A 12,088-nucleotide genomic window follows, 5' to 3' on the forward strand; every position below is an offset into this window, starting at 1 on the left:
GCTAGCAAGTACTCCGGGAGGGTCTATCGTTGTTACCAGTAAAGACCCTGAATTACACCGCACCGTCTCTGAGTGGTTCCTGCTACCCTCATCTTCCACATCTGCTGCCCTGAGGCCATACCCCTCCCGTTGGGGGTTATACCATCTATGCTGCACCATCCATCCACCGGCCTCAGCGGACTGTCCTGCAGCGGCAGCTCCGTAGCTGCATTCAACGGGTGGCGTAGTCGTCCTACATCTACCGCTGTTACATCGCCGCTCAGTTTGACTCCCTGGGCACGGACCGGGTCACCACCACGAGACTACAACCCTCAAGAGATCCGGCTCCGGGTAAGCTCCCGCGTGCGCAACGCAGCGCGACACAGGCCCAGGGGCGCGTCATTGGCAACCCACATTACACCTCTATCTACTATTTTTCATAAGGGGAAAAAGAGAAACAAGGTCTACTTGCCTCACCTTTATCTGCATACTGTCCATACATCAAATCACTTTAACTCAGTTTCATCATTAAGCGCATGCGCAGATGAATCAAGGGTGAGCGCTTGGTTTCGGCCTAGACTTTGTGACAATTTCCAGAAACATCCAACTGCATTGTACTTTCTTTGGCCTTATCATCAGTAAGCATCAGATTCCCTCTATCGATCTTGTTAATTTTTCGAAATCTAACAATTAAAGGTGTTGTCCAAAGGACAAGTGAACCCTTACAGATTGTTGGAGGTCCGATCACTGAGACTTGCACTGATCAGTAGAGTGCGGCACTTTATCCCCAATAGAATGGATCGGCAGTGCGCATGCTCAAATGTTGCGCCATTCGTTCCCTATAGGGATGTCAAGAGCAGCGCTCAGCTTTTTCTAGTAGACCCATAGAGAATGAATCGGGCAACAGTCAGGCATGCACACTGGCGCTCCATTCTAATAGGGATAAAAGTGCTTTGTTCTGCCGATCAGTGCCGGTCCCAGCTGTCCTACCCCCATCGATGCATAAGTTATCACTAAGGGATGGGCAGATCGGTGAAAGTTCAGGTTCTGGTATCCGACCTGAACTTTATTTCAAAGTTTGGTTCAGGTACCAGAACAGTACCCGAACTTCAACCAGAACCTGAACCTGAACCCCATTGAAAATAAAGGTTACCCAAACTGGGAAAGCTCTCTCTCTCTCTCTATAGGTGATAACTGTTCTTCCCTGGACAACCCCTTAACTGATTAGATATCCTAAGTAATTTTACTATGCATGATAAACAATATATGTACAGTATATAGCTCATTGAAAAACAGTAAAAGATTTACTGTGAGCTGTAACTATATGATGAGATTCACTCGCACAAGCTTCTTTAACTTCAAAGATATCAAGGATGCAACATTTTTTTTTATTAAAGACACTGTGTAAAAGCCCCCTATTTATTTGTCGTTAATCTACAGGTGGCTGGTGGCCCCCAAATCAGTATCAAAGCTTGTGTATATCAGGGGTTTACTTTGGACAATGTCTACTTGTTGGAAGGGTTCTTTTAATAATAATCTGATCAGAATGTGTCCCCAGTGGTATAACTTGAAGCTCATTGGCCCCAATGCAAAAGATATAACTGTGCCCCCAATTATTGCAAGTTTTTAATAGTACTGGTCTTTTCAAATAGGCGAAAGGGACTTTTGGGGCCCTTTTAGGCTATAGGGCCCAGGTGTGATTACAAACCCCTACACCCATTGTAGTTTCCAACATCTGGGCCCTGCAGTGATCAGCGATTTGTGGACGGACCAACAAGAAAGTATTCCGTTTTCTTACTGTGTGATTACAGGAGAAAATAAGCATTACACAGCGACCAGTCAAACCAGTGGGAATGCTGGACAGGTCCTTAGAGCAAGAGCTGTTCTTTCTAACCCCTCTTTCAAGAAATGAGAATGCTATAGAATACCCCTCCCCATTAACTCTGAATAATAGGGTATATGGCTAGTAGACAACCCCTTTAATGCTTTCTGTAAATGTATGCCTTTTAACCACTTTAAGCATTTTGGTATATATTATTTATTACTTTAATTGTTTAATATTTTTAAAATATGTATTTTTTTTTTATTATAACACCTCTAGCCCTAGGACCCAGCACAGCGACACGAGGGGCCGGTCAAGCAGTACTTGGTGCTGAAAGCATGTGTGTTTGAGTCTGTTTTCTCCCTGTCTATTTTAAGACTCCCCTTAGTCAGGAGAATAGAAGCCACTGACTGCTCCCGTTGCTGCAATGACACCAGTCTCTCCAGGGAGATCGGGGGAGAATTGATCTTGGGGAACACATCAGCACCCCACTGAAGAAGTGCCCACAGGAGAATGGAAACGTTGTGCCCTTCTGAGGTCGATAGGGCTTCTGAAGTCTCCTTCTGTCTGGAGGAGGATGTCTCTCCAGAAACTGTTCTCAACAGCGAAGAAGCCGAGGATCTCACACAGAGGTACGCTGACAAAGCCCCCCCCAAAAAAATCAGCTTGGATGTGGCGAGCATTACACCCATTAGAGCCGCACAGGGATCTTTCTATAATCCCTTACTATACGATTGCCTGAGAGTGAACTGTGTTACTCCACAGCTTGTTCTGTCTGTGCAAAGGCTTTTTTTTTTTTCTATTTAAAGATGCATCAGAAGTGACAGCTGGGGAATATTTGACTGCGCCCCTCCCCTGTCGTTCTGGAAGCTGGTCACATAATGATCCTATGCTGTCATGTGTGATGTGCCAGTTGTGTGTAATGCCTGAGATTTTGGTGACATAATTTACGCTATATACATATCCGGCAATGTGTCACACTTATGGATTTGACCTTTCAGCTTCTGCCCAGATCTATCTAATTAATATCTTTCTATTTCTTTCATATATTGCTATCTATTTAATCACATACTGATATTCTGTAAATGTAAAAAAAAAATAATCACAAAATAAACTGCATACATTAAGAAATAGATCTCTTAGACCTGATGGGGCAGGTGTTCATGTGTTGAAAATCCATGTCAGAATGTCTGTATAATTCTCAAAGTTTCCCTAGTCCAGCCCACAAAAAAAAAAATAATAAAATGCACATTTTGGTTCCAGGATTATAAAGTTATTCTGACATGGATTTCAAACTAAACACACCAGTCTCATCAGGTCTAAGAGATCTATTTAATAATGTAGGTAGTTTTTGTGAAATCTGCTGACAGATCTGCTTTTAAATGATTTTCATGAACAGTTTGTGAAGTTTTCTAAGGTTCATATAATTTTTAAAGAATGTAATTAGATGTAATAGGGCCAAGCTTAGTCCTGCCACTACATATAATATTGTCTGCCATTATAAGGTGCTTGAATGTTCATTACGGGGCTTATAGACCGATAGACCCTACAGAGCAAGTAAACACTGAAGAAGTGCAATGGCAGACTCCTCGATTATTAAATCATAGGCTAGAGTCTCATCCGAGAAAATCAGTCCGATTATGCTAATCACACTCTGATCAGATTTTTCTCGAATGAGGAGGAGATGGAAAAAAATCTCCATCTTCATTCTGTCAGATGTCATCCGAGTGCAGTAGGATTTTTATTCCACGCACTCATTGACTTGGCCGAGTGCGATCCAAATAGTGGAGGAAAAAATCGGACATGCCCCATAGAATAATATTGGTCCGAGTGCAATCTGATGTTTTGTCGGGTCGCACTTGCACTGAAAATACAGTCATTTACACAAGCCCACACTGTCACAGGACTGCTAAACATTTGCTCCAGTTTTAATGACATCTGAAAATGATCAATGTCATAAAATTAATCTAAAATGAATACATATATATATATTTATATATATGTGTGTATATATGTGTGTGTATATATATATATATATATATATATATATTATATACCACTCATATTAAAATATATTGATTAATTTATAATATCAAGCTTCTTACCTGTTAGTATACTTGTAATAATTGAGAATTATAAAGATGTGTCCATCACAGAATCAGGAGCAGATTTTCTTCCGCTAGAAGAAAATAATGAAGATTCCTATAGAATAATAGCAGAGATCTTGAATGCCAGAGAGAGAATATTGAATTCTTGAAAGAATATATATTGGAAAAAGTAAACCTTTTCATTTTACAAAGAGTAGCATTTACTTGCTGGAAACAGAATTCCCTTTTAAATGAGTAAATTATTAGTAACATGAGCGCCTTGAAGCCAAACCTTAAGTGTTGTCCAGGGAACTGTTCCTATCAGTTTTGTAGATCTTGGCAACTTTAGATCCTGTCTGTTTTTGTCCATCTCAATCACCCTAAGGGCACAGTCAGATGGCCGTATAAATCAGACCACAATGCATGGACTGGCCATGGCTCTCCCGACCCGAGCGTGACAGCTGCATAGAAATATGTGAAGCAGTCACGCTCGGGTTGGGAGAGCTGCCGGCCAGTCCATGCACTGCGGTCCGATCTCAGTTCGATTTATATGACCATCTGACTGTGTCATAATTGACGCACTAACACAAGATTTAATAAGGGCTCACTCAGATGTCCATATTTTGCATACGAGTTCTAGCCATGTTTTTGATGGGCTACCACTCATACCTTTAATAGTAAATAAAAACGTTCACATGTCCATAACTTTTTGAGGACCAAGCAGTCCGTGAAAAATCGCGGAGACATGTCCAGTATTGATAAGAGTCTTGAATAAAATTTGTCAGTACAAATCTATGGGTCTGTGAAAAAATCAGACAGCGCTCAGATACCTTGCCAGTGCTGTCCATTTTTCATGGACTACTAGATTGGGGAATATAAACTTTTTTTTGTTTGTTTCTCATCAGAGAAAAACTGATGAAACTCCAACCAAACTCGAACATTGAAAAATGACATTGACTAAACTCTGCTAAAACTCTGATAAAAAAAATACTGATGAACGAGAAAATCACTGACATTTGAATGAGTCCTAGATTAAAGACTTTTCTTTATACATGTATTGCCTCAGAATCAAGATATCTGTTTATGCATGTTTCCTTGTAGCTCCACTGTGTTTTGCTTCCTCCATCTTATTGCATTGTTGTATTTGTTCATCTCCCCCAGAAATGGTGGTTTGATCATCACTATCCTAAAGTTTCATATTAACTTTGTTCCAGTTTTAAGAAATCTGTAAACACTGAGGAAGTGAAACCCAAGCTCCAATGCCTTATGTCAAATCCAGCCTTCTCTATGGTCACAGTTCAATGTGAAGACAGTGGGATACACTGGGAGACCAGCTCAAGTCGATGTTCCACACCATGGGCATCAGAAGCCAGCACCACCTCAGATGTCTACAGCATGGATGGTTCTTCTGCTGGAACCCCACCTGGCAAAGTTATCTTCATTATGGATGAGGGAAAGCTAAGGAGAAAAAGAGTCAGACCATCAACATCTGCAAAGTTTCCTCGGCAGTCATCACATCATAAAAAAAGCACTGAAAATCCCAAGGCATCTGCTGATAATATGGGGGAATCTTTTAAGCAAGCCCTGGAAAAAGCCAAACGTCATTTGTCCACGCATACAGAAGAAGCTGGAAATGCTGATAGTTCTACAAAGGATACTGAAGACTATACAGGAGAAAACCTTGAACCAGGAAAGGACTCAAGTTCAGAAAATAAAGCACCAGATGAAAAAACAGAACCTTTTGCAGCTGAAACCTCCCATATCTTACCAGACAAGGTGGCAGAAGAACCAACTTCTGCAGCTCCAGGTAAGTAAAGGCCAACACTGTCTGTCTTTTCTTGATTGATTTTCCAATATCATCTATTAATATGTGTTTTAGAGAAACAGATGAACATAATGTCTCCTTTAAATACCATGGTAAATGACCTGTCAAAGCAGTAGGCCACTGTCTTGTCTTATCTCATTAATCAAGGGTGAAGTAAACAGTTCAGCCTTTCTCATCAAACACTGCAAATTGGGTGTCAGACCAAGTGAGGCTTCATTTTTCATATTTTCTTGCAACATTGGACTAATAGCCTGTCCATTCCATATGCGACTGACTTCTCAGATAAATAATCTTATGTTATCAGTGCAAAATGGCGATAAACCAAGAAATAATGCAAATATTATAGTCATTAATTTATCTTGCTGTTGTAAAAGAGCTTTAATCAGAATTTGCCAAAATTTGTTCCAGTATTGCAAAATTCAATCATGCTGATTATACTACATAAAGCTCTCATACTTTGGTTTTCCTGTAATCTTATATTTGGTTTGTGCAGCTGTTTTCTTTCTCAAAAAATTAAAAGGGAAATTGTAAAGCGATTTAGGCTTTCAAACCGCCACCAGCCTCTAACAGGTTAAAAATTATATCCTTTGATATTTAGGCTGATGCAGCGTTACCTAGCAAAAGTACTTTGAAAACAGCAGGCACTATATTCTAATGTCCTGTAAGAAGTCATTGGGATGGAGCCACGCCTCTGAGGAACCACGCTGGTTAGCCATCCTCCAGGCTTCATTGGTGTCCTACAGGCTGGGTACATCATCAAAAGCCACCAACAGTGGCATCCAAGATGTGCACATGTACGCTGACAAGAAAATGAGAAAAAGACCAGTATTCTGTGCTGCACCAGATGCTGCGGCAATTGGTTTGTAATGATGTCTTGACTTGTGGGAAGTCAGTCAAGCCTAGAGAAGGACCAGCCAGTTTGGCTCTTCAATGGAGCAGCTCCATTCCCATGACTCCTTACAAGATGGGGTCCTCGATTTTCTGCCTAAGGGAAATACACATTAAATCTACCTTATGGTTTCTGAATTTGATAATTACTCCTTATCACTTATAAGTTCTCAGGGTATCCAGCTACACACATGGTCAAAATTGTTGGTACCCCTCGTTTAATGAAAGAAAAACCCACAATGGTCACAGAAATAACTTGAATCTGACAAAAGTAATAATTAAAAATCTTTGAAAATGAACAAATGAAAGTCAGACATTGCTTTTCAACCCTGCTTCCACAGAATTTAAAAAAAAATTTAACTCATGAAATAGGCCTGGACAGAAATGATGGTACTCTTAACTTAATATTTTGTTGAACAACCTTTTGAGGCAATCACACGATTCCTGTAACTGTCAATGAGACTTCTGCACCTCTCGACAGGTATTTTGGCCCACTCTTCATTAGCAAACTGCTCCAGTTGTCTCGTCTTTGAAGGTTGCCTTTTCCAGAAGGCATGTTTCAGCTCTTTCCAAAGATGCTCAATAGGATTTAGGTCAGGGTTCATAGAAGGCCACTTTAGAATAGTCCAATGTTTTCCTCTTAGCCATTCTTGGGTGTTATTAGCTGTGTGTATTGGGTCAATGTCCTGTTGCAAGACCCATGACCTGCAACTGAGACCAAGCTTTCTGACACTGGGCAACACATTTCTCTCTAGAATCCCTTGATAGTCTTGAGATTTCATTGTACCCTGCACAGATTCAAGACACCCTGTGCCAGATGCAGCAAAGCAGCCCCAGAACATAACAGAGCCTCCTCCATGTGTCACAGTAGGGACAGTGTTGTTTTCTTGATATGCTTCATTTTTCTGTCTGTGAACAGAGATCTGATATGCCTTGCCAAAAACTTCCATTTTTGTCTCATCTGTCCATAGGACATTCTCCCAGAAGCTTTGTGGCTTGTCAACATGTAGTTTGGCAAATTCCAGTCTGGCTTTTTTATGATTTTTTCCAACAATGGTGTTCTCCTTGGTCGTCTCCCATGAAGTCCACTTTGGATCAAACAATGACGGATGGTGCGATCTGACACTGATGTTCCTCGACCTTGAAGTTCACCTTTAATCTCTTTGGAGGTTTTCCTGGGCTCTTTCGTTACCATTCGTATTATCCGTCTCTTTGATTTGTCATCAATTTTCCTCCTGGGGCCATGTCCAGGGAGGTTGGCTACAGTCCCATGGATATTTAATTTCTGAATAATATGTGCAACTGTAGTCAAAGGAACATCAAGCTGGTTGGAGATGGTCTTATAATCTTTACCATTAACATGCTTGTCTATAATTTTCTTTCTAATCTCCTGAGACAACTCTTTCCTTTGCTTCATCTGGTCCATGTTGAATGTGGTACACACCATGTCACCAAACAGCACAATGAGTATCTGTAGCCCTATATACAGGCCCATGGACTGATTACAGGATTGTAGACAATTGTGATGCTAATTAGTGGACACAGCTTGATTTAACATGTCCCTTTTGTCACATTATTTTCAGGGGTACCATCATTTCTGTCCAGGCCTATTTCATGAGTTTAATTTTTTTTTAAATTCTGTGGAAGCAGGGTTGAAAAGCAACGTCTGACTTTCCTTTTGTTAATTTTCATATATTTTACATTTATTATTACTTTTGTCAGATTCAAGTTAATTCTGTGACCATTGTGGGTTTTTCTTTCATTAAATGAAGGGCACCAACAATTTTGACCACGTGTGTATTTCAGTGGATTTGTTTCTATGCAGCAAAAGTCCTTAACTTGACCTTGTGTGGAATTGATATGTATTGTGGTATAAAAAGGAGTAAGGGTCCCATAAAAACGGGGCTCCTCTGCTAGACATAATTTATACCATTTAGCAGCTATAAATGAAACATAGACAACATAAAAGTTGCATAATCCAAAAACAACCCATGGTGTTTTTATGGAATCCAAACATGTAAGAAATCTGCTCAATAATGGTTCCATTTGTATTTACACTTAAAAGTTCTTCATTACTAATTTGTCTTCCAGAGCCTGACAAGATGCCTAAGCAGTCTGAATTAGAGAATGCCTGTGGAGATTCAGCCATGTGCCCAACAAAGAATGTACCAGAAAAGCAATCAGTGACAAAGACCCTGAAGCAAACTCCACTGAAAAAACCCACAAATACCAAAAAACCAAAGGGACGTATCCCACAATCTTTAGTTGAAAATAAACCTGAAATTGTATCAAGTAAGCATGATATTGACAGCTACCCACCATTTGTCCTTGTAGAATTAAGCACTGTTTTAGAAAACATAAATAAATTATGTAATCCCGAAAAAGTTGCTGCACAAGAGATCACAATTGAACCTCCTAGCGAGCAATCAGACGTGTTTAGTATAGTTTCAGATGGGTCTGAAATATTAAATATCTTGGCCCCGGATCTTATATCTACTGTAGACCAGGAGGCAAGCAAAGAGATGGAAGATAAACTAGAGTACTTGGAGGAAAACCCCTTACTCATACCCAAACTGCCCTGTACAGAAAATGCATCATCACCTTATAATTATGAGGAACCTGCCCAAAATGGTAATGTGTCAGTAGAAGAACAGATTAATGTCCCTGAAAATATACAAAATGGGCAAATGGATAAAGCTGGTAATGATATAGATTACTTTGAAAAATTTACTTTAGTTGACAGCAAGGTCCCCATAGAACCTTCCTTTAAAAGTCAAGAACCTCAAGAAGTCAAAGTCAAAGGAGGACAACACACTATTAAAAGTGAAACTTCCATTGAAAATGACTATTACCTTCTTCAAAGCTTGGATGAATCATTCTATGGCGTCTCTTTGGATGATGATGCCATCTTATTACAGCAAGAAGCTCCTAATCCAGAAAAGTCTATCACAGATAAAGACACAGAAAAAAATGACAAGGACGTGAAGACAAATGGGGTATCCTTATTTAGTTCCGAAGAAGGAGTACTGACCAAGTCATTCTTTTTCCCAACGTCTTACCCAGTGAACCATGAGCTTCTAGAAGAACCACCTGCTTTAGCTTTTCTTTATTCAGATCTTTATGAACAAGCCAGAGGATGTAAAGCCAAGGAGGAACATGACCGATCAGATGCAGAAAGTACCAGTTCTGCTCAGACTTTCCATAGCAGAATTTCAGATGATGATGGCACAGGAATATATTTTGAAAAATTTAATCTCAAGGATGAGATCCCAGCGGGAGGTGAAAAATCAGATGAAGAGGATTTCTACAGCGATGAAGGAAGTGAAGAGGAGCAGTACTTGAGTTATGAAGCTTTGTCGCAAGGGTCACTTGGTGATAAAGATATGAGCCAGAATGAAATAATCCTTGAAGACAATAAATCATACTCACCTGCTGTGAAAAAATCACATGGTGATAAGCAAAAAGTAAAGAAGGAAAATCAGTATGAAACTAAAGAAATTAAATCATCGCACAATGACGAGGTTCGGTTGGATGACCAATCAGATTTGGTAAATGATACATATAACGTACCAGCAACAGGTAATAAACTTGTATCAGCACCAACAGAAGGGAAAAATCTACAAGATGAGGAAAATGCTGAGGACTTAGATTATGTCATTGTGTCAACAGATGATCTTGATGACGATGACATTTCCCTAAAGGAAATAGCCTTTGAAGATCAAGATTCTTTAGGTCATGGTAGTGATTTGTTTCTGGATGCGGTACATGCCACAGCTGAACATGAAGAACCTGGTTTTGAGGTGGTGGACCAGGAAAAGAAATCAGGAGAAATATTAGAAACCCCCTTATCTGATGAAAAAAGGGCTCAGATTGATACTTATTGCAATACATGCAAAATTCCAATAATTGCCATTGATAAGGTCTTTGGTGACCACAAAGACCATGATGTCACAGCATTAAACACCACAGTGAACGAAATGACGGTAAGTATTATATCTATTTACACCATAGTTTTGAAATAATTAACTCGTTTGATACGCACAATGGGCAGATCTACTTAGCTAAATGCACCAGTATTCTAGCGGCTCATTTTGCACTAGAAAACTATCCTACATGCCTTGCTCCAGATTTATGTGTTTTACACACTTTCTCCCTCAAGAATTTTATTATGGCTTTTGAGATCTCTGCTTGCTGTCTTTTAATAGGAAACACTGTCCTGGTCATGTAATGAACAACCAGGTGCACAGCCATTCACATGTCCTTTCTGAAATTCCGATTTTTTGTTCCTTTTCAAGAAAAGAGAAACAGAGTGAGTGATCTGTTGCATCAGTTATCCAAACAGAAGGAGAGGGGCCCCATTGATCATTATGGGGTCAATTTGGTGTCCATAGATGCAGAACTTTCTCATCCATACTTAAAACCAGAATCCAGATGGACCCCATAATAATAAATCTGACCCCTATGCTTCTGTTTACATAAGTGGTGCAACGGATTAATTATTCAATTTTTCTGTTCCTAAAATGGAACAAACAAACAGAATGTCTGAATGCTTGTGTGAACAGAACCTTACAAAAAATATCTTTGATAAATGTATCTGGTGTCCAGCAAACAACAAAGACAGATTTTTTTTTATCCACTGGAAATAAGCAAGGAAGTTTCACATTGATTGACTTCAAGCAGGCAGCTTGCATTCTCTAGATAATTAATTAATATACAATAATACCAAGAGGGGAACGGTCAATAAATAACAGGCATTTCCAAAAAAGATAAAATCCCAAAAGAATTGGAAGACGATACAGTCAAATAAATAGTTATAATCTTTATTAGGAATTCATTGTTTACAATGCCATAACTTAGTATTTTGTAGCATAACCTCTTGTTTAATTACTGCACCACACCGACGGGGGATTGAAGCCACTCAGGTATTCAAGACATCTTGAGGGATCTTGCTCCATTCCATTTGTAAATCTGCAAACAATTCATCTTTATTGCTGTGGGTACAGACCCCAACTCGTCACCCTAACACATCTCAAAGGTGCTCTGTAGGGTTTAAATCCGGTGATTGGCTTGGCCATTGTAACAGGCGAACATTTTTCTTTGCTAACCAATTTTTGACTAAATTGGATGTGTGCTTAGGATCATTGTTTGGCTGGAATTTCCATCCCCTGCCTACTTTGGTTTTACCATGTGGCAGTATTACATTTTAATATATGCAAACTGGTCCATGATCCCTGGTATGCGGTAAATAGGTCCAGCACCATATTAAGAGAAACATGCCCATATCATGATGCTTGCACCACCATGCTTCAGTGTCTTCAGAGTATACTGTGGCTTGAATGCAGAGTTTGGGGGTCGTCTGTGACCCTTGGCCCCAAAAAGAACAATTTTACTTTCATCAGTCCACAAAATGTTTCTCCATTTCTCTTTAGGCCAGCTGATATGTTCTTTGGCAAATTGTATCCACTTCAGCAAATCTCTTTTTTTTAA

General features: G+C 39.7%; 1 protein-coding gene across 2 annotated transcripts in view; it reads left to right on the forward strand.

Moving 5' to 3' along the window:
- Nucleotides 1–2,142: 2,142 nt before the first annotated feature.
- CMYA5 (cardiomyopathy associated 5) overlaps nt 2,143–12,088 on the forward strand; it is a 111,127-nt gene continuing 101,181 nt past the window's right edge. The window contains exons 1-4 of one of the 2 annotated variants that reach the window (XM_073680191.1): nt 2,143–2,433; nt 5,103–5,695; nt 8,693–10,180; nt 10,271–10,584. In XM_073680191.1, the coding sequence (XP_073536292.1) occupies nt 2,315–2,433; nt 5,103–5,695; nt 8,693–10,180; nt 10,271–10,584 (2,514 nt within the window). In that variant the 5' untranslated portion in view covers nt 2,143–2,314. Of the gene's footprint in view, nt 2,434–5,102; nt 5,696–8,692; nt 10,585–12,088 lie in introns of both variants that reach the window. The other variant, XM_073680190.1, reaches the window with a different exon arrangement.

This window comes from Phyllobates terribilis, unplaced genomic scaffold (genome assembly GCF_046119375.1).
Source record: "Phyllobates terribilis strain yellow unplaced genomic scaffold, ASM4611937v1 Scaffold_1__5_contigs__length_1240528914, whole genome shotgun sequence".
Lineage (NCBI taxonomy): Eukaryota > Metazoa > Chordata > Amphibia > Anura > Dendrobatidae > Phyllobates > Phyllobates terribilis.